Source organism: Carassius gibelio, chromosome B18 (assembly GCF_023724105.1).
Source record: "Carassius gibelio isolate Cgi1373 ecotype wild population from Czech Republic chromosome B18, carGib1.2-hapl.c, whole genome shotgun sequence".
Taxonomy (NCBI): domain Eukaryota; kingdom Metazoa; phylum Chordata; class Actinopteri; order Cypriniformes; family Cyprinidae; genus Carassius; species Carassius gibelio.
Window position 1 is genome coordinate 14,012,703 of NC_068413.1, and position 21,076 is coordinate 14,033,778.

At 36.1% G+C, this 21,076-nt stretch overlaps 1 protein-coding gene across 1 annotated transcript in view; it reads left to right on the forward strand.

The window, feature by feature from the left end:
* Nucleotides 1–21,076, forward strand: part of LOC127977587 (mitogen-activated protein kinase kinase kinase 10) — a 39,681-nt gene that overhangs the window by 13,349 nt on the left and 5,256 nt on the right. Inside the window, exons 3-11 of the mRNA XM_052582536.1 lie at nucleotides 11,460–11,640; nucleotides 11,722–11,870; nucleotides 11,968–12,143; nucleotides 13,459–13,705; nucleotides 14,113–14,235; nucleotides 14,513–14,648; nucleotides 16,096–16,205; nucleotides 16,371–16,594; nucleotides 17,661–18,195. Of these exons, the coding sequence (XP_052438496.1) occupies nucleotides 11,460–11,640; nucleotides 11,722–11,870; nucleotides 11,968–12,143; nucleotides 13,459–13,705; nucleotides 14,113–14,235; nucleotides 14,513–14,648; nucleotides 16,096–16,205; nucleotides 16,371–16,594; nucleotides 17,661–18,195 (1,881 nt within the window). The remainder of the gene's footprint in view (nucleotides 1–11,459; nucleotides 11,641–11,721; nucleotides 11,871–11,967; nucleotides 12,144–13,458; nucleotides 13,706–14,112; nucleotides 14,236–14,512; nucleotides 14,649–16,095; nucleotides 16,206–16,370; nucleotides 16,595–17,660; nucleotides 18,196–21,076) is intronic.

Genomic DNA, 21,076 nt, shown 5'->3' on the forward strand with positions numbered 1-21,076 from the left:
GAAAAACACATGCAAATCTGACAACACAGGCAGCCACTATAACTCTGTACACAGAACGCACTGGCATGGCCAAGTGGGCACAATGCCCATCGGTGGTCTGCTCTTCTATAGTGCCACAGAAGTCAGAGGAGTATTGTTGGAGCACTGAAAGCAAGGCAGACGGGAGCAAGGCAGAGCCTCTCTAGAACAGGTTGTATTAGAGTGTCCTGTAAACAGATCATTACATAGCTGAAATGTTTTAATAAACCAGTCCCTTGAGGTAAAATAGTTTATTATCTTGGAGAGTGTAGAGTGAATTCATCTCAAATTGTAGTTGTGTGAATTATGGTAAAACAGGCTCAATTTATTTCCTTTTTCCAATAAATATTTTATGAAATGCTGATAGATATATATATATATATATATATATATATATACAGTATTGTTCAAAATAATAGCAGTACAATGTGACTAACCAGAATAATCAAGGTTTTTAGTATATTTTTTATTGCTACGTGGCAAACAAGTTACCAGTAGGTTCAGTAGATTCTCAGAAAACAAACAAGACCCAGCATTCATGATATGCACGCTCTTAAGGCTGTGCAATTGGGCAATTAGTTGAAAGGGGTGTGTTCAAAAAAATAGCAGTGTCTACCTTTGACTGTACAAACTCAAAACTATTTTGTACAAACATTTTTTTTTTCTGGGATTTAGCAATCCTGTGAATCACTAAACTAATATTTAGTTGTATGACCACAGTTTTTTAAAACTGCTTGACATCTGTGTGGCATGGAGTCAACCAACTTGTGGCACCTCTCAGCTGTTATTCCACTCCATGATTCTTTAACAACATTCCACAATTCATTCACATTTCTTGGTTTTGCTTCAGAAACAGCATTTTTGATATCACCCCACAAGTTCTCAATTGGATTAAGGTCTGGAGATTGGGCTGGCCACTCCATAACATTAATTTTGTTGGTTTGGAACCAAGACTTTGCCCGTTTACTAGTGTGTTTTGGGTCATTGTCTTGTTGAAACAACCATTTCAAGGGCATGTCCTCTTCAGCATAGGGCAACATGACCTCTTCAAGTATTTTAACATATGCAAACTGATCCATGATCCCTGGTATGCGATAAATAGGCCCAACACCATAGTAGGAGAAACATGCCCATATCATGATGCTTGCACCTCCATGCTTCACTGTCTTCACTGTGTACTGTGGCTTGAATTCAGAGTTTGGGGGTCGTCTCACAAACTGCCTGTGGCCCTTGGACCCAAAAAGAACAATTTTACTCTCATCAGTCCACAAAATGTTCCTCCATTTCTCTTTAGGCCAGTTGATGTGTTCTTTGGCAAATTGTAACCTCTTCTGCACATGCCTTTTTTTTTAACAGAGGGACTTTGCGGGGGATTCTTGAAAATAGATTAGCTTCACACAGACGTCTTCTAACTGTCACAGTACTTACAGGTAACTCCAGACTGTCTTTGATCATCCTGGAGGTGATCATTGGCTGAGCCTTTGCCATTCTGGTTATTCTTCTATCCATTTTGATGGTTGTCTTCCGTTTTCTTCCACGTCTCTCTGGTTTTGCTCTCCATTTTAAGGCATTGGAGATCATTTTAGCTGAACAGCCTATCATTTTTTTGCACCTCTTTATAGGTTTTCCCCTCTCTAATCAACTTTTTAATCAAAGTACGCTGTTCTTCTGAACAATGTCTTGAACGACCCATTTTCCTCAGCTTTCAAATGCATGTTCAACAAGTGTTGGCTTCATCCTTAAATAGGGGCCACCTGATTCACACCTGTTTCTTCACAAAATTGATGACCTCATTGATTGAATGCCACACTGCTATTTTTTTGAACACACCCCTTTCAACTAATTCAACTAATTGCCCAATTGCACAGCCTTAAGAGCGTGCATATCATGAATGCTGGGTCTCATTTGTTTTCTGAGAATCTACTGAACCTACTGGTAACTTGTTTGCCACGTAGCAATAAAAAAATATACGAAAAACCTTGATTATTCTGGTTAGTCACATTGTACTGCTATTATTTTGAACAATACTGTATATATATATATATATATATATATATATATATATATATATATATATATATATATATATATATATATATATATATATATATATATATATATATATACATACATTCAACTAAAGGGTTATTAGGAACACCATACTAATACTGTGTTTGACCCCCTTTCTCCTTTAGAACTGCCTTAATTCTATGTGGCATTGATTCAACAAGGTGCTGAAAGTATTCTTTAGAAATGTTGGCCCATATTGACAGGATAGCATCTTGCAGTTAATGGAGATTTTTGGGATGCACATCCAGGGCACGATGCTCCCTTTCCACCACATCCCAAAGATGCTCTATTGGGTTGAGATCTGGTGACTGTGGGGGCCATTTTAGTACAGTGAAGTCATTGTCATGTTCAAGAAACCAATTTGAAATGATTCAAGCTTTATGACATGGTGCATTATCCTGCTGGAAGTAGCCATCAGAGGATGGGTACATGGTGGTCATAAAGGGATGGGCATGGTCAGAAACAATGCTCAGGTAGGCCGTGGCATTTAAACAATGCACAACTGGCACTAAGGGGCCTAAAATTTTTACCTTAATCACAGCAGCGTCCATTTATACACAACTATTAGCCAATCATAGCAGCGAGCATTTACTTCCGAGTCTACAATCCTTAATTTGTTTTGTAATTCAGTTTTGTAAGTTCACTAATGTTTAGTGCAGCAATAACATACTTAACCTTGAAGGTAAATATGTTTGTTAGATTCCAAAAAAATCCTAAATATTCAGATGGTGTGTAATTTTTGAGTTTAATAGAGTGCTTTAATTATTTAAGGAGAGTTAACAAAAAGGGTTCCTTGCAAGTGTGACAACACACAAGTGGAGCAGCTCTGGCAGGCAGGTGCTTTGCTGACTGTCAGGTGCTGCTTGTGTCATGGAGTGTCTCTTTGCATGTGCCTCAGGTAACATTTACCTCAAATAGGCCTGACAGCAGCGCAGCTGACACAGGGAAAAGCTGGCGTCCACAGGTACATTTAACCCTGAGAGGAAGGCCATGCAGTTGACACCACTGGTGTCCTATTGCAAAAACTCATTAAATGCTACAAGCTGAAGATAATGTCAGTACCAATTCAAATACTTTGTTTTACCTGAAATAAACTATTCATATGTGAAGATAAAATGAAGTTGAACAAAAGTGTTTGGAGAGGATAAAAGAACGGAAAAGAAGGAATGGCTCTGTTCCAGAGTTCAACTGCAGTTCTCTCGTCCCTATACAGGCAAATTTTAATGCAGTTCCCGGCTGGTGTTTGCATTCCAAATGTCCCTAAAAAAGATTCAACGTATGTCTAGAGAACAAGGACATCATCAATGCAGCACAAGTTCTAATTACGTTGTTATCTATTAACATTATAAGCAGTCTATTATTGAACTTTGAACAGAGGCAGAAATTTGACTCTAAATGAGAATGCGGAACCTCAAGGACTTTTTAAAAGCACAGGCAACAAAGCAGCAGCATCTAATGTCTGAAAGACACCACGCAGAAGCCATAGTGATATCTGTCCTGGAGGGCAACATTGTGCCATGCTGGAACTGATTAAAGCTCAATGAGCCGTTGGTGTTGCTTCTGCAGCCAACTAAAGGTATCAGTGACACAAGGTCTTTGTAAACCAAAAACACTCTCCTAGACTCTTTTTCGCCTGTTAGTGAGCACTTTGCTAGGAATGGGAATGGGGAAGTTATGTCAATCCTCTTATCGATTCTGATTCTTTAACAGTTCTATAAACAAAGCGTCATAGACAAAACTTTTAATGACATCTTTATAGAAGTGGCATAAATACTGTCTAACAAATGGACTTAACTATTATGCTAAAAACAAACTAATCTAAAAGAAAAAAAAATCATCATTCAGTTTACTTTAATTTTAATGTAATTTATAAAATTGTTTGTTTCACTAAAAAGAAACAATTATTGGAGGAATTTGTTGGGAATCAGACTACACTGGTTGTGTTGGTTCGCTAAAAATAGCTGAATCATTAGAATGATTCAGTTGGGAATTGGACTACACTGTTGGCATTTTATGTTTTTGATTCAAAAGAACCAACTCTTTTATTCAGGATTCAAACAAAACTACAGAACTTGGCTCCGTATGTTTTTGTTTGTTTGTTTGTTTCTTTCTTTTGTTTTGTTTTTCCACAAAAAGAACCAACTAGAGTCATTCATTTGGGAATCCGACTACATTGGTTGTATTTTATGTTTCTGATTTACTAAAAAGAACCAACTCATTTGAGTTATTCGTTCAGGAATCGGCCTACACTGGGTATGCGGTATGTTTCTGACTCATAGTAGAGATCATTCTCCTCCCTGACTGTATTTATGATCTCTAATTTTAAGATTTGCCATTTTGACTATGATTCACGAAAGATACAAAATAACCACATGAAACACATTGAAGCTACACCAAAAGAGCACTCTTAACATGGCTTTATGAAATGAATGGGGACCATCAGTATGATGAGTGGCTCATTAGACATTATAAGCCCAAACAGACTTCCATATATAGGTCTTCTTTAGTCCTTCTTTTGTGTTTATATATTTCCACCTCTCTCTTTTCTTTCTGTTGCTGCCTTATTCTGATGCCACTTGCTGCCTGAAATATCCACGTCACTCCCTATGTTTAGCACACCCACATATAAAGCACACAAAGCCACAAGCACAAGAATACAAATACATACTTATACAAACACACACACACACTGATGATATGCCCCAATTCCTCTTGTCCATGCGTCTTTCCTTTAGACTCTGTTCAACCATTCCCATCATCATCCGTCTCTCTTTCTCTTTCCCCCTTTAGTTGAGTGTAAGAATGGATGCCTCAGCACACAACAGCTGGAATCTGATTCATACAGGAATGGAGAGAGGTAGGCAGGGCGAGAGAGAGATGGAGAGAACGAGAGAGAGAGAGGGATTGTCTGTAGGGCACAGTGATAAAGAGGAAACGCAGTCTCCCAGAGACTGCTGAGGATAGGGAGGAGAAGGGGGCCACACTCACTGATTGGTCCAAACAATCCCCGCCTAGCTTAGTCATGCCTCTGCTGATTGGTCCATAGCCATGCTTGCCAACAGCGCTCTTAGTCAATAACCTTTTCAGTGAAATTCTGCTTTGATGGCTGTGTATGGTAATATGCTTAAACCAACTAGATAAGAAAGCTATCAGTTTAGAAATATATACACGTTTTCAGGAGATATATTATTTTCAAAGCTAAATATATAGACCTTCTGTGTTGGGGTGGGTGATATAGTACCTTTAATACCTATTAATGACATTTGATGTCTGAAAATTATGTGGAGTTATGTTTCTTTTCTTTATTTTACCATAAATCCATTATTGCAACCAAACAGCCATTGTACCCAATAAGTTTTAAATGTTTAATGTGAAAATTAAAACACTGGATCTAGTTAAAATGATCAGTATTTTCTACACATTTTTCACCTAAACACATGCGAGAATATTCATTAATGTTCATTGTTATGCAGCAATGTTACAACATGTTTTTGCATATATTTGACTACATACAACACTATAACATTTTGATTATAAATGCCACAAAACTGACACAGAAGAGAAGAAATTGTTGATTTTTTTTTTTTTCGTAGCTTTATAAAATTACTGTTGAACCACTGATGTACTATTTTAATGTCCTTACTACCTTTCTGGGCCTTGTCAGCATTGTTTAATAGCCAAAATAAAAAAGTGCAAGAATGCCTGATTGTAATATTCATAATGTTTTACATCACCAGCAGAATAATTCCAAATATCTGATACATTGCCTACCCCTTTTCTCTATAGATGCAGGCCTGAAAATAGGAACCGCTGAGAAATACAAAATGTCAGCATGCGGGACTGTAAAAAATCTCTCTCAGCAGTGTAGTGTTGCGTATCTGGGCTGAAGCGGCAGGTAAAATTGGGGGGTGGGAAGCGGGGGGAACAAGGGACCTGATTCAGCCACAGCACCAGCTGTTCCTGCCTTCAGGGGACAGTTTCATTTCACCCTTCGTGCTCCCTACTGAGTGGGGGGAGTGGGGGGAATTCATGCTTTCAGATTAGAAGATATGAAAGAGTGGGCGACTCAGCGATTGATTGAGACACAGACCTTTTCAGTGAGCCATAGGGAGACAAAGAGGACAGCGCTGTGTGGGTGAGAGAATGTGTTTCAGAGACAGCATGTCTCTTTCTTGGATTGTGTCACGATTGTGTGATTTAACAGATATTACAAAAGGCTAAAGTAAAAGCTATTAGCACAATAACACAACTTCTTTATTGCTTAATTATAAATAATGACTGTTCAAAAATTGTATCACCCTCTTGAATTTAAACTGCTGTGTGAAGACTCGATGATGTGCCGTTCTCATGGATTGCTGAAGAGACAAATGGTCTAGTCTCCAGATCATGAAGGGTCAAGGGTCAAATTGCTTGTTGTAATGACAAAAAGTTAAACATGGGTTGCAGAATGCAGATGTTTGTGCTCTGACACCATACCACTTTTTCTTATGATCAGGCTTAGTTAAAAGTAGCTGCAAATGGAGATCTATATACAGGTGCTTCTCAATAAATTAAGATGTCGTGAAAAAGTTTTTTTCATTTATTTCAATAATTCAACTCAAATTGTTAAACTCGGGTATTAAATCAATTCAATGCACACAGACTGAAGTAGTTTAAGTCTTTGGTTCTTTTAATTGTGATCATTTGGCTCACATTTAACAAAAACCTACCAATTCAAGATCTCAACAAATAAGAATATAGTGACATGCCAGTCAGCTGATCAACTCAAAACACCTGCAAAGGTTTCCTGAGCCTTCAAAATGGCCTCTCAGTCTGGTTCACTAGGCTACACAATCATGGGGAAGACTGCTTCACAAGGAGCCACAAACATTCATTGCCAAAGAAGCTGGCTGTTCACAGAGTGCTGTATCCAAGTATGTTAACAGAAAGTTGAGTGGAAGGAAAGTGTGGAGACAAAAACGATGCACAATCAATCGAGAGAACCACAGCCTTATGAGGATTGTCAAGCAAAATCAATAAAAAAAATTTGAGTGAACTTCACAAGGAATGGACTGAGGCTGGGGTCAAGGCATCAAGAGCCACCACACACAGACGTGTCAAGGAATTTGCTGAACCACAGACAACGTCAGAGGCGTCTTACCTGGGCTAAAGAGAAGAACTGGACTGTTGCTCAATGGTCAAAAGTACTCTTTTCAGATGGGAGCAAGTTTTGTATTTAATTTGGAAACAAAGGTCCTAGAGTCTGGAGGAAGGGTTGAGAAGCTCATAGCCCAAGTTGCTTGAAATCCAGTGTTAAGTTTCCACAGTCTGTGATGATTTGGGGTGCAATGTCATCTGCTGGTGTTTGTTCCATTGTGTTTTTTGGAAACCAAAGTCACTGCACCTGTTTACCAAAAAATTTTAGAGCACTTCATGCTTCCTTCTGCTGACCAGCTTATTGAAGATGCTGAAGCACCAAAAGTTGGTTAAATGATCATGGTGTTGGTGTGCTTGACTGGCCAGCAAACAGCCACCTCAGCAGTGCCACAAACTGATCACCTCCACGTCACGCCAAATTGAGGCAGTAATTAAAGCAACAGGAGCCCCTACCAAGTATTGAGTACATGTACAGTAAACGAACATACTTTCCAGAAGTAAACAACAATTGACAATTTTTTTTATTATTATTGGTCTTATGAAATATTCTAATTTGTTGAGATTGTTGAATTAGTGGGTTTTTATTAAATGTGAGCCAAATCATCACAATTAAAAGAACCAAAGACTTAAACTACTTCAGTCTGTGTACATTGAATTTATTTAATACACAAGTTTCAAAATTTGAGTTGAATTACTAACCCTAACCCTACTTTTCCATGACATTCTAATTAATTGAGAAGCACCTGTATGTTAAGGGATCTCTCAATTAATTTGATACACAGACTGTGAATGAAGTGTAAATATCAATGTTATGAATGGGAGTTAATGATTGATGTCCTGTGGTTGAGAGTGTTTGATGTTAGACTGTTACGAGTTGTAAAACCTGTGTGACTGTCCTCTCATATATCATCCCAACACATAAACATACACTTCCATCCATGCCCTGAATGTCCGGCAGTAGCCTTTAGTGAAGAACCACAACAAAAGTTAATTGGAACAAACATGCGCATATATGCAGTGTACACACACAAACACACACACACACACACACACGTTCACCATCACTGACACACCCTCGCTTATTCAACCTCAGACATGTTCAACGAATAAGTTTTTTCTCCTTCTCTCTCCAAACATATATTCACACAGTCTATATATTCTTTCTCTGTGACATGCACACACACATTCACCCCCTCACAACCCTCTGGTGACATGGCCACTAAGACAGGCATATAACAATGCCTTATTAACATTATGAGCAGCCATCTCCTAATCTCCCGTCAGACCAGGGGTAGAAACAAATACTCACACAAATGCACATAGGGAAAGATAAAATAAAATTATAGCTTAACAAATAATATGATCCCATGTTCTGTTATCTATATATTGTAAATGCATATAGGCAATGCTAAATGTAATCCGTTGTACAATTTGTATGTAGTTTGTTATTTAATTAAAAAAAACAAGTATAGGATCATTATAAAAACTGATCATAATTTATTTTCATTGACAAAACATCTAGTTGTACAAAGAACGTGCATCTAGTTACCTAATTATCTACATTTCATATTATATAGTATTAACACAATAGTTTTTAATGTATTAGGATATCTAATGAATGTCATAATCTGGAGGGAAAGAGAGAAAGCTTGCACCTGTTCAACCTGAGCTTGTGATGTGCTGGTCAAACAGAAACTCAGCCGTTTTCTCTTCCTGTCTCTCTCTCTCTCTCTCTGCTCCCGTTTGCATATGTGTGGTGATAATGGTAGAGCAGGCTGCACTCCAGCCGTCCCCACCCCACTCAAACCAGTCCAGCTGACTATTGACACTCCAAACATTTCCATAGCCTGCCCGCACAAGGAAAAACAGCAGGAAATACAGGGATGAGGGAAAGAAAAGGGCACCACAGACTAGCATCACTCTCTCATACAGTACACACTCAGATATTTATATATAAATGTAACACGCACACGCATATGACATATAGTACTGTAAATAAGGCTATAGTCCACATTTTATTAATGGTTTATTCTATCTGGCGTGACTCATGTTTGTAAATGTGAACTAAACTCTAGCTGAGCTCTTTTAAGTCTTTATGGCAACTGTATAATCTCATGTGGCGCGACTAGTGTTTCCTAACCTTTTTTCGTCTTATGTACCTATTGACTTCTATAATTCTTGCTCTAATAAACCAAGTGTGTAGTTTCAGTGAACAAGTAAACATAGATCTGAACTCAATGAATAACAATGCCAGGATCATTTATTGCCACTTCTATGAAATATTGACACTGTTGTCCACATGCAGTTTACTCGTGCCTGTTATGAGTATGTGTGTATAGGTTAGAGCTGGTCATGTGTCTTGCTTGTGTTGTAAAGGTAAGTTTGTGTTGTGTATAGATGAGTTTGCACTTTACCTCAGTTATGTGGAAGAGAGAGAGAGAGAGAGAGAGAGAGTGTGTGTGTGTGTGTGTGTGTGTTCTTGTTTTTGTGACATTTCAGGACACAACTCTGTATAATGACATGGGTATGACACAGGTATTACAAGGAGAGGGTGACTTATGAGGACATAACCCATGTCCTCATTTTTCAAAACGCTTATAAATCATACAGAATTAGTAAAAAGTAAAAAAAAAAATGCACAAAGTTTCCTGTGAGGGTTAGGGTTAGGTGTAGAGTTAGGTGTAGGGCCATAGAATATACGGTTTCTACAGTATAAAAACCATTATGCTTGTGGGATGTCCCCACTTTTCACAAAAAAAAAAAAAGTGTGTGTGTGTTTAAGAGATCTTGTTTCTCTTTGGGGTTCTGTGTTGCCTGCATACATACTACTGGCTGATAAATATTTAATACAACTTCAACTCACTCTGTAAGTCAAGAAGTCTCTGTATGACTTTAATTAGATAAAAAAAAAATATTTTTAGAAATCGAATCCATCTCTATGGCATGAATTGATGTCTTCTGGTATGGAATGATAGCTGAAAATGCTGATTTTTCTAAACTTTACTATAATATAACATAACATTAATACTGATAAGTGGTTAACATAAGTAGTAAATAAATTGTGATAATAAATAAATGGAGATGTTGAAGCGCCTTGTAGGTATTTTATGAGTGAATCTATTGAAGAGACCAGACATGAGCTACTCCCACTACTATACCTACAGTGGTAAGTGCTTATTACAACAAAGAGAAATATGACCAATATGAAATGCCTAAAATAGTCTAATAGGACAATTGTGATTATTTATTTTTTATTCTTTAAAAAATTGTGTTTATTATTCTAGAAAACAAGTGTTTATTCTTTAAGAAAATAAGGGACGCTCCAAATATTTGTACTGTACCCTAATGTAGGCTGTCTGCATGCAGGTAAAAAGTTCTCAGAAATAATCACAATTGTTTTGCTTAAAATATTTATGTACAGCTATTCTAAAAATGTTTAATTTAATTTTAATGTCGATCTTTTAATTAATCGGCCTTTTAAATTATGAGCACATAAATGGCAACAATATTTTAACTGCTTGTGCCATGCATAATTAATGCGTTATGATGATGTATTATGATTATGTCACGTTAAATTGTCAAATCTTATGATTTTTTTCATTTGTCCGTTTTATTTTATTCTTAACATTACTTAAATCAGTTTTATGATTGATCAGTACTAAAATATGGGTGTAGGAGCACTTCCAAAAAAAACAAAAAAATAAACACTTTTCATAATTCAATTGATGCATCAAATCACGCTATAGATTTAGTTCCTGTTAAACATCCAGTTTCATTTAGAAATATGTCACAGACGGTAGACTAAAATAAGTTGCAATACAAATTGAATCATTTATAATATGAGAATGGGAATGTGGAAAAGAAAAAGGAAGAGTTAATATTATATTCTGAACTAAGATGATCTGTGGATGCAGTTTTGTTTTTGTGTACATAAGTACTGCACTGGTTCTCACATTGTGTCATTGTCATATGACTCAAACGTGTGTTAAACATTTGCACTTGAGTTTTATCTTAAGTGCAAATCAAGGATATTGTTTGCCATCTTTGTGTGAAGCAAATAATCTGGTTTGACTTCTAATGAGCACCGCCGAGACTAATAACTGGATATTTCTTGGAAGAAATTGGTATTGTTTCCTCTATTCATTATACAGAAATATCAACAAAGAGCCAAAATATGCTCCGTTTATCTCCAACCTACTTTGGTTTCACTTTTCTTTGTTCTTCGTTTCCCTCAGTTCTGATTCTGGAGCCTGTGGAGAGAGACGACCTGAGCGGGAAGACTCTGAAGATCACAGACTTTGGGCTTGCTCGGGAATGGCATCGCACCACGAAGATGAGCGCAGCGGGCACGTATGCCTGGATGGCTCCAGAGGTCATCAAGCTGTCCCTGTTCTCCAAAAGCAGCGATGTGTGGAGGTGAGCTTCCGTCCCCCTCTGGACTGTCTTTTGCGGCCTAACTAGAGGTTTTGTGGCTGATTGTGGTCTTTTTCGTGTCAGTTTTGGAGTGTTACTCTGGGAGCTGCTGACTGGTGAGGTACCATACCGTGAAATCGATGCTTTGGCTGTGGCCTATGGAGTTGCCATGAACAAGTTGACACTTCCCATCCCCTCCACCTGCCCTGAGGCCTTTGCACAGCTGCTGGGAGGTAAGAACAGATAGTGTTCAACCACATGAAACACTGACCTTTGAGATATTCCACTCTTTATTTCATAGCATCATTATTTATGTCTCTCCCTCTGCAGAGTGTTGGTGTCCTAACCCACATGGGCGTCCTTCATTTGGAAGTATCTTGAAAAGGCTGGTGGACATTGAGCAATCTGCCATGTTTCAGATGCCGCTCGAGTCTTTCCATTCCCTGCAGGAAGACTGGAGGCTGGAGATCCAACAGATGTTTGATGAATTGAGAGCAAAAGAGAAGGTTAAAAGAAGGACCATTGAACTGATATTTGTTTTATTTACTACAACTCAAAGAGAAAGTACGAGTGCAAGTGGTGAACTTCTGAAATATAAAAAATGTGTATATATATATATATATATATATATATATATATATATATATATATATTAGGGCTGGGCAAGTTAACATGTTATTATCGCATATTTTATCGTGCGTTAACGCATATTTTTTATTATTATGAAAGTTTGTGGCTTACCGGCTCTGAATACACATACAGACAAATCATGGGTCACAGGAGGGGGTGCTCTTGATCAAATTATTTAGACAGCATCAGAAAAGAATGCAACAAGCTCGTAATCACGACTTCATGAATGGGAAATAGGAAGTTTCTGGTAGCTCGTGAAGACAGCAGAGAAGCGCTTGCTCAACACCGTGGAGTGCATTGTTTTGTTAACTTTGTGGTTTATTATTTTGAGTTGTATGGGACACAGTAACACATGTCCCTCTCACAATATATTGCTGTACACATCTATCGCTTTTGCCACTGAGAAATATTCACTCACGTCAACGCAGTCCGTAGGTACAAAAAAAATTATCTTGGGGGGGGTTGTATAAAATAAATACAAATAAATAATTGTTTTATATAGTACAATGTATGGGGTTGGTAGGACGTTTAATGTTTTCTCCCATTTTCAGAAAAGGCTTTATTTATTTGATCAAAATACAGTAATACCCGTAATATTTTCAAAATATTATGACTTTTTGTTTTTTTTATTAAACTTTAACTATTGGAAATTTAATAATGAAACTTGTTGTTTTGTCAGCATGTTTCCAGAAATCATTCTAAAATGCTAATTTGTTGCTCAATGAAATGTTCTTATTATCAACATTTAAAACACTGCTTAATATTTTTGTAGAAACCGTGATTTGTTTTTCACAGTATTCTTTGATGAATAGAAAGTTTATCTAAAATCTGAGGACATTTTTTAAACAATGTAAACGTTTTTACTCTCACCCTTTGATCAATTTAACGTGTCATTGTTGAATAAAAGTTGCTGGGGGGAAAAAAAACGTAGTAACTCCAGACATTTAGATGGTATTTTAAATTTACAGATATATATTTTATAAATATAGGATCTAATAAAGATACAGATTAGGCGGAAAAAGCTACAGTGTATGTTTACACACAAGTGTTGCGAACCAATATACAACAGGCAGCAAATGCGTGGGAAAATCAAATCAGCTACGCTTAGGGAAATTACACTAGCAACAATATTATAAGCAATAACTTGTAGGCTCAGTGGATCAGCTGTCTAAATAATCGCTTGTTCATTAGGAGTTGCGATCCTGGGAGGAAGCTCTGGCGCGGGCAGCTGAGGAGCAGAGGGAGCAAGAGGAGCACCTGAGGAGGCGTGAGCAGGAGTTAGCCGAGAGAGAGATCGACATCGTGGAGAGAGAGCTCAACATCATCATCCATCAGATGTATCAAGAGAAACCACACGTGAAAAAACGCAAAGGCCACTTCAAAAAGAGCAGACTGCTCAAACTTGGCAGAGACAGCAACTCCATTAGTCTGCCATCTGGTGGGTGAAATGGGAACATACACTACCCTTCAGAAGTTTGGAATAGTTACTTTTGTTTAGTGCTGCTCTTTTGAGGCTGCATTTATATGTAACGTATAATATGTAAAGTTATTTTAAAGGATAATAATATTTCACAAAATTGTTGGTTCCTTTATCAAATAATTGGAGCCATACTGAGCATAAGAGACCTTTTTAGTATAATTTGAATTATTCCAACCTTTTGAACATTATGTACATTTAGAATAAAATGATTTTTTTTCCCCGTCTAATCAAATTAGTGTTATTGTCCAGTAGATTGTTTTATCATACAAGGGTATGAAAACAAACTGAAATCTGAAGAGTCCAGCCAATATCTCCTTAAAGTCTATTTCATTATATGTGTCCCTGACAGCATCTGTCTGTTTTAGGTTTTGAACATAAGATCACGGTGCAAGCATCGCCCAGCGTGGACAAGAGGAAAGGTCAGGGCAGTGAAAGCACCACTCCTCCAGCCAGCCCAGGGGTCATTCCTCGCCTCAGAGCCATTCGCCGTAAGTCAATCAATGTGTGAATGTGTGGGTTTAACATAGGAGAATAAATGAAGACCGGAGTACATTACTGGAGTAGCTTATTAAATATTAATGTACGCCTGCATTGGCATGTGAATCAATACCACTTAAAAGAGTTGAATGTGTCTGTGAAGTGCATTGAGACTGTCTTAGCTTACATACTTGTGTTTCTATGCAATCCATACTTTATGCTGAGTTAGGCTGCAATATGTAGTATGCAAAAACAAAGATAAAATTGAACATTTGCTGTGTGGTCTAGTGACACCCAGTGATGGAAGGAAGACGTGGGGCCGGACTGCAGTGTGTAAGAAAGAAGACCTAGGGACCAAGAAGAAGGGCCGAACATGGGGCCCCAGCTCCACACATCAGCGTGAGAGAGTCGGTGGAGAGGACAGGTAGACCTTTCTTTATGAAGCTAGTTATTTTTGTATTTATTTACTTCACTTACTTGTTTAATTGCTGTATATCTCCCCTTATAATGCTTTTTAATAATTAATTATTATTGTTGTATTAATGTTTTTGTGCCAAAATGTGAATATATATATATATATATATATATATATATATATATATATATATATACATATATATATATATATATATATATATATATATATATATATATATTTGTGTATATATATATATATATATATATATATATATATATTTGTGTATATATATATATATATATATATATATATATATATATATATATATATATATATTTGTGTATATATATATATATATATATATATATATATATATATATATATATATATATATGTATGTATATATATATTTGTATATATATATATATATATATACAGTACAGACCAAAAGTTTGGAAACATTACTATTTTTTATGTTTTTGAAAGAAGTTTCTTCTGCTCATCAAGCCTGCGTTTATTTGATCAAAAATACAGAAAAAACAGTAATATTGTGAAATATTATTACAATTTAAAATAATATTTCTATTCGAATATACTTTTAAAAAATATTTTATTCCTGTGATGCAAAGCTGTATTTTCAGCATCATTACTCCATCCTTCAGTGTCACATGTAACATCCAGTCTATCACATGATCCTTTAGAAATCATTCTAATATTCTGATTTATTATCAGTGTTGGAAACAGTTCTGCTGTCTAATATATTTGATGAATAAAAGGTTAAAAAGAACTGCATTTATTCAAAATAAAAAAAAAATTCTAATAATATATATTCTAATAATATATTTTCTTTACTATCACTTTTTATCAATTTAACACATCCTTGCTGAATAAAAGTATTGATTTTATTAAAAAAAAGAAAGAAAAAAAGATTACTGACCCCAAATTACTGACCAGTAGTTTATATTGTTATTACAAAATATTTATATTTTAAAAACATAGCTTCTTAAGGTATGTGACTGTATCAAATTTCCATGTTGTGATTACTGCCAAAGCTTTTATCACAGTATCCAGTACATGATATTGAAAAAAGTTGCAAAAAGTGTTGACATAACACAGTATAACAGGTTTAATAACAAAAAGACCTGAACATTTCAATACTGTACAATCATGCATTACCCACACAAAAAAAAAGTATAAAGGAAACACGTTTAAAACATTAAACTGCAAAATAATTATTAAGACAGATAGGTAACACTTTTCAATAAGGTCTCATTAGATAACTTTAGTTGCATGCGTTAACAATGAGCAGTTGCTACATCTGTTAAAGAAGTTATTATTCTTTGTTTAAAAATTACAAAATATATATATATAATATATTAATATTTATATAATACTTTTTGAATAACTACATTTGATTTTTAATTGAAATGTGATCAAGCTGATTCCCTTTTAGGTTAAAATCACTTGGGGAAGGTAAGGTGTGGTCCTCCAGTGCTCCAAATCTGGGGAAGTCCCCAAAACATGCTCCTATGACAGCTGGATTCTCAAGCCTAAATGAAATGGGTGAGTCTGAGTCCTGCTTCTAGACATATAATGAACCTGCCTCTCATTTGAACATTATGACCCAACACAATAACATCAAACAGATATCAAATGAAAACAACTAGGAAGTTTATGATCTGTTTCTCTTTATTCATGATTAATACACTACCCTTATCTTCGGTGTAGAGGAGCACTGTGAGTTTGATGACAGCTCCCCAGGACGCCTGGCTCCTGAGCTGGGCAGTAATGGAGCGATGGAGGAGGTGGGTTTAGGGCAGGGAATAGGCTCACAGGATTCAGTTCGGCGCTGCAGCCAAAGGAAGAAGAGTGACCTGCTGCTGCTGGGCTGTGCCTCCATACTGGCCGCTGTGGGCCTGGGCTCTGACATATTCCAGCTGGGACGACAGCAGGTACACATTATGAAAGACTGGGAAAGTGGAAAAGAAAAGTAAGGAACAAAAGAAAAGAGGCTTAATAAGAGGTTTGAGAAGTGGGTTTTTTTAATGAATGTATTATCATTTTACTCACCTTCATGTTGTTCCAAAACCATAAGACCTTCTTTCACTTTGAAGATATTTTTGATGAAATCCGAGAGCTTTCTGACCCTGCAAAGACAGCAACAGAACTGACAAGTTCAAGGCCCAGAAAGGTAGTACGGACATCATTTAAACAGTCCATGTGTCATCAATGGTTCAAATGCAGTTTTACAAAGCTGCAAGAATACTTTTTGTGTGAAAAATTTTTTTAAATACAAATTTTATTCAACAATTGTTCTTCTCCAAATCATCTCATGAGAGTACTAATGGCAGAAGACTATTTGAAGACATTTCTGGGGACATTTCAGTTGCATTGCTGTCTATGGACGGTCAGAGAGCTCCTGGATTTCATAAAAAAATCTTAATTTGTGTTGAAGATGGTCTTAAAGGTTTGGAATGAAATGAGGGTGAGTAATTTATAAAATAATTTTCATTTTTGGGTGAACTCTCCCTTTAAGCTGTCCTTGTGCCTATTATGTATTAATGAACTACATTTACTTTCTATATGGTTAGGGTTTGGCTTAGGGTTTACTTGCGTGTAATTATGCATACTTTATTGTTGCTATAATAGTAAGTTACATTTAACATTTACTTGTAATACGTAAGTAAATTAATATTTGTAATTTAATATTTAAATAAATAATAGTTTCACAAAATGTATAATCATTAAGTAACTATTAAATACTGCAAATTATTTGGGTTATATTGTGATTACATTTTTATATACTACAAATAGTTAAATATTTTCTTTCTTTAAAATAATGAAAATGATATTTATTTGAAGAGAAATAAACATGTTCAGCTCACATTTCACTGCAAAATACAATATTTATTTAGCATAAAGAAAATATTTTTCACATTACTAAAAATATTTTTTTTGTAGTAATTCTCATTTTGTTTTTTATATGTATTGCTCTATATTATATTATTATTATTCAAGATGAGTCAAGATGAGCAGGACCTGAGAGAGGAGCAGAGGAAGAAGAAGGAGGGATTGTTTCAGCGCACAGGACGATTCAGACGCAGCACCTCTCCACCCAGCCGCACACTGTCTCTCTCCCTGTCCCACAACCGCCATCACGACTCCACCCTGCCCTGCATGGACCCGTCTCCTTCCGTCACCCTCCTCTCTTTGTCCTCCCTCTCTGACTGCAACTCCACCAAGTCCCTGTTGCCCTCTGATTCTGATGACTTTGCCTCGACCCCTAGTAGTGCTCACCCGGTGGTCTCTCCCGCGCTGTCTTTAAACCCTCTGCTGGACCTGAGGGCGGAGAGCTTCAAACGAGAGCCCAATCAGTCCCTCACACCCACCCATGTCTCTGCAGCTATGGCGGTAAACCGCGGGCACCGTCGCACGCCCTCTGATGGGGCCATCCGTCCTCGAGCGCAGACGGTCGTGGGACATCGGCGCACCCCCTCTGATGGGAGTATGCCCTTCCCACCCGAACAAGCCCCAACCATTACACCATATACAGGTGAAAAGTTGTTTGGGATTGTGTGAATCTCTGTTGAAACATTTACATTATCATAATCTTATATTTAATCGTAATTTGCATGATTACATATTTAACTGTAATGTCTCCATGATACTTCCATGATATGTAAGTACTTTACAAAAAAAAATTTATTTATTTATTTTTGCTCTGCTTTTAAAGGTAATTTAGTAAATGTCACAACAGCATGAAAGACAATATTTTAGAACCACTAGGATTTATTTCATGAATTCTCATGAATATCAGTAAGATTATTATTATTATTATTTTTAAATATAATTTTGTATTACTTTTAGATAGCATAACAAGTAATATTTGTCCTAACTTTCTGTATTTTTGTATGCTCAGTAGTGATTGCCGTTACTGTATTACAGTATTTTATTGTGTTTTATATATATGTGTGTGTGTGTGTGTGTATATATATGTGTGTGTGTGTGTGTGTGTGTGTATATAAAACATACAGGTGCTGGTCATATAATTAGAATATCATCAAAAGTTTATTTCACTAATTCCATTCAAAAAGTGAAACTTGTATATTATATTCATTCATTACACACAGACTGATATATTTCAAATGTTTATTTCTTTAATTTTGATGATTATAAATGACATCTATGGAAAATCCCAAATTCAGTATCTCAGGAAATTAGAATATTACTTAAAACCAGAGATGTATAAAGTACTAGAGACCCATACTTGAGTAAAAGTACAAGTGCTATATCAAAAAAGTGACTTGAGTTGAAGTTGAAGTGCTCTTTAAGCACCACACTTAAGTAGAAGTACTAAAGTATTCAACATTTTTTGTACTTAAGTATTGCAAGTAGTCTATTTTAAAATTTACTACTCATGTACTGAAAGTAAAAGCACAAGTATTGTGTTATGCATATTAAAGAAAGTAGTCAAAAGTTTGAACATTGTTTTTACTATTTCAAATGATTAACCTAAAGGACAATCACAATTCCTTTGACTAACTTTTTGTAAACAAAAACGGTTACAGGGTTAGTTCGCCCAATTTGCAAAATTGTGTCTTTAGTAACTTACCCTCGTGTTGTTTCAAACCCGTAAGACCTCTGTTAATTTTTGGAACAGAGTTTAAGATATTTTAGATTTAGTCCGAGAGCTCTCAGTCCCTCCATTGAAGCTGTGTGTACGGTATACTGTCCATGTTCAGAAAGGTAAGAAAAACATCATCAAAGTAGTCCATGTGACTACTTAGAATTGAAGTTAGAATTGAAGCATCCAAAAATAGCAAAAACTACGACTTTATTCGGCATTGTCTTCTCTTCCGTTTCTGTTGTAAGACAGTTAAAAACAAAGCAGTTTGTGATATCCGGTTCGCGAACGAATCAATCGATGTAACCGGATCTTTTTGAAACAGTTCACCAAATCGAACTGAATCATTTTAAGTGTGTGAATCTTTGGTAAGGCAGCGATTCGATTCGATTACGATTCATAGGTTTTTGATTCGATTCAAGAACGATTTTTGCAAATTTAGAACAATTAAATTCGATTCGATTCACAATTAAATTCGATTCGATTCTGCATTCTTTAAGTGCATTCACGGGATTATTTAAATGCTTCTACTAAATTCTTTAAATGCTTAGTCAGGGGGCAAATTACAGTTGCATTTATGGTTAGAGAACCATAGGTTAGAAAAAAAAAACAACAACTTTTGTCCATTGTTAAATGCTAGTTTAATGATGCGACATGGCATACGTAAAAATTTATGTAAGCCAAGTTTTTAAAAAAGAGCTTAAAGAGTATTATGTATAAGCTAACATTTTGTCACACCAGGGGCGTAGCCATAATTTCAGAAGTGACAGAAATGTCAAATACATTAATTTTATGTATGTAGCCTATATAATAATAATAATAATAATAACAAATATTATTATTATTTTGTTTTTTTATTATTATTTTTTTTAACAAGGAATTATCTTCTTTTTTAATTACTTTTAATTAGCTGTAATAAATCAAATACACTGCAGGACAATAATCAATCATTTGTAATCAATATTTTTTTCCTAATGGCAATTTTATGATTGTTTTATATACTAGGCTTTTATTCAGTTAAGCTGCAGATATAGCCTGGCACGTCTATGAGAGCGAGATCGCTTCTCTTTTAGTGTGAAAACGTCTTCATCTCTATTTAACTTTTCCTCTCCATCAGCGAATGATTCTGAGAGAAAACGCGCCAGATGTCTGTTTGCTAATGAAACAAACGCTACTTTCATGCATCTGATTATCAGATAATCCTCGCGCTCTTATTTCAAGGTCGTTGTTAATGCTGTGGTTAATTTTAAAGCCGCCTTTCCACTGCACACGACATTCGCACGGACGCAGTCTCCGTGATTCGCCCAATGATGTGCCAGCTTCATCAAACCTGCCATCTACAGTTCACATTAACATTTTTATAATTGTAACGAGTAACGATACAGCACATAAAAAGAAATATCGGAGTAAAAGTATTAAACTCAGCAAAAACATGTACTGAAGTAAAAGTGGAAGTAGGAGAAAAAGATAATACTCTAGTAAAGTACAGATACCGCCTTTTAGTACTTAAGTACAGTAGTGAAGTAGTTCTACTTTGTTACTATACATCTCTGCTTAAAACCAATACAAAGAAAGGATTTTTAGAAATCTTGGCCAACTAAAAAGTTTGAGCATGTACAGCACTCAATACTTAGTTGGGGCTCCTTTTGTCTGAATTACTGCAGCAATGCAGCGTGGCATGGAGTCGATCAGTCTGTGGCACTGCTCAGGTGTTATGAGAGCCCAGGTTGCTCTGATAGTGGCCTTCAGTTCTTCTGCATTCTTGGGTCTGGCATATCGCATCTTCCTCTTCACAATACCCCATAGATTT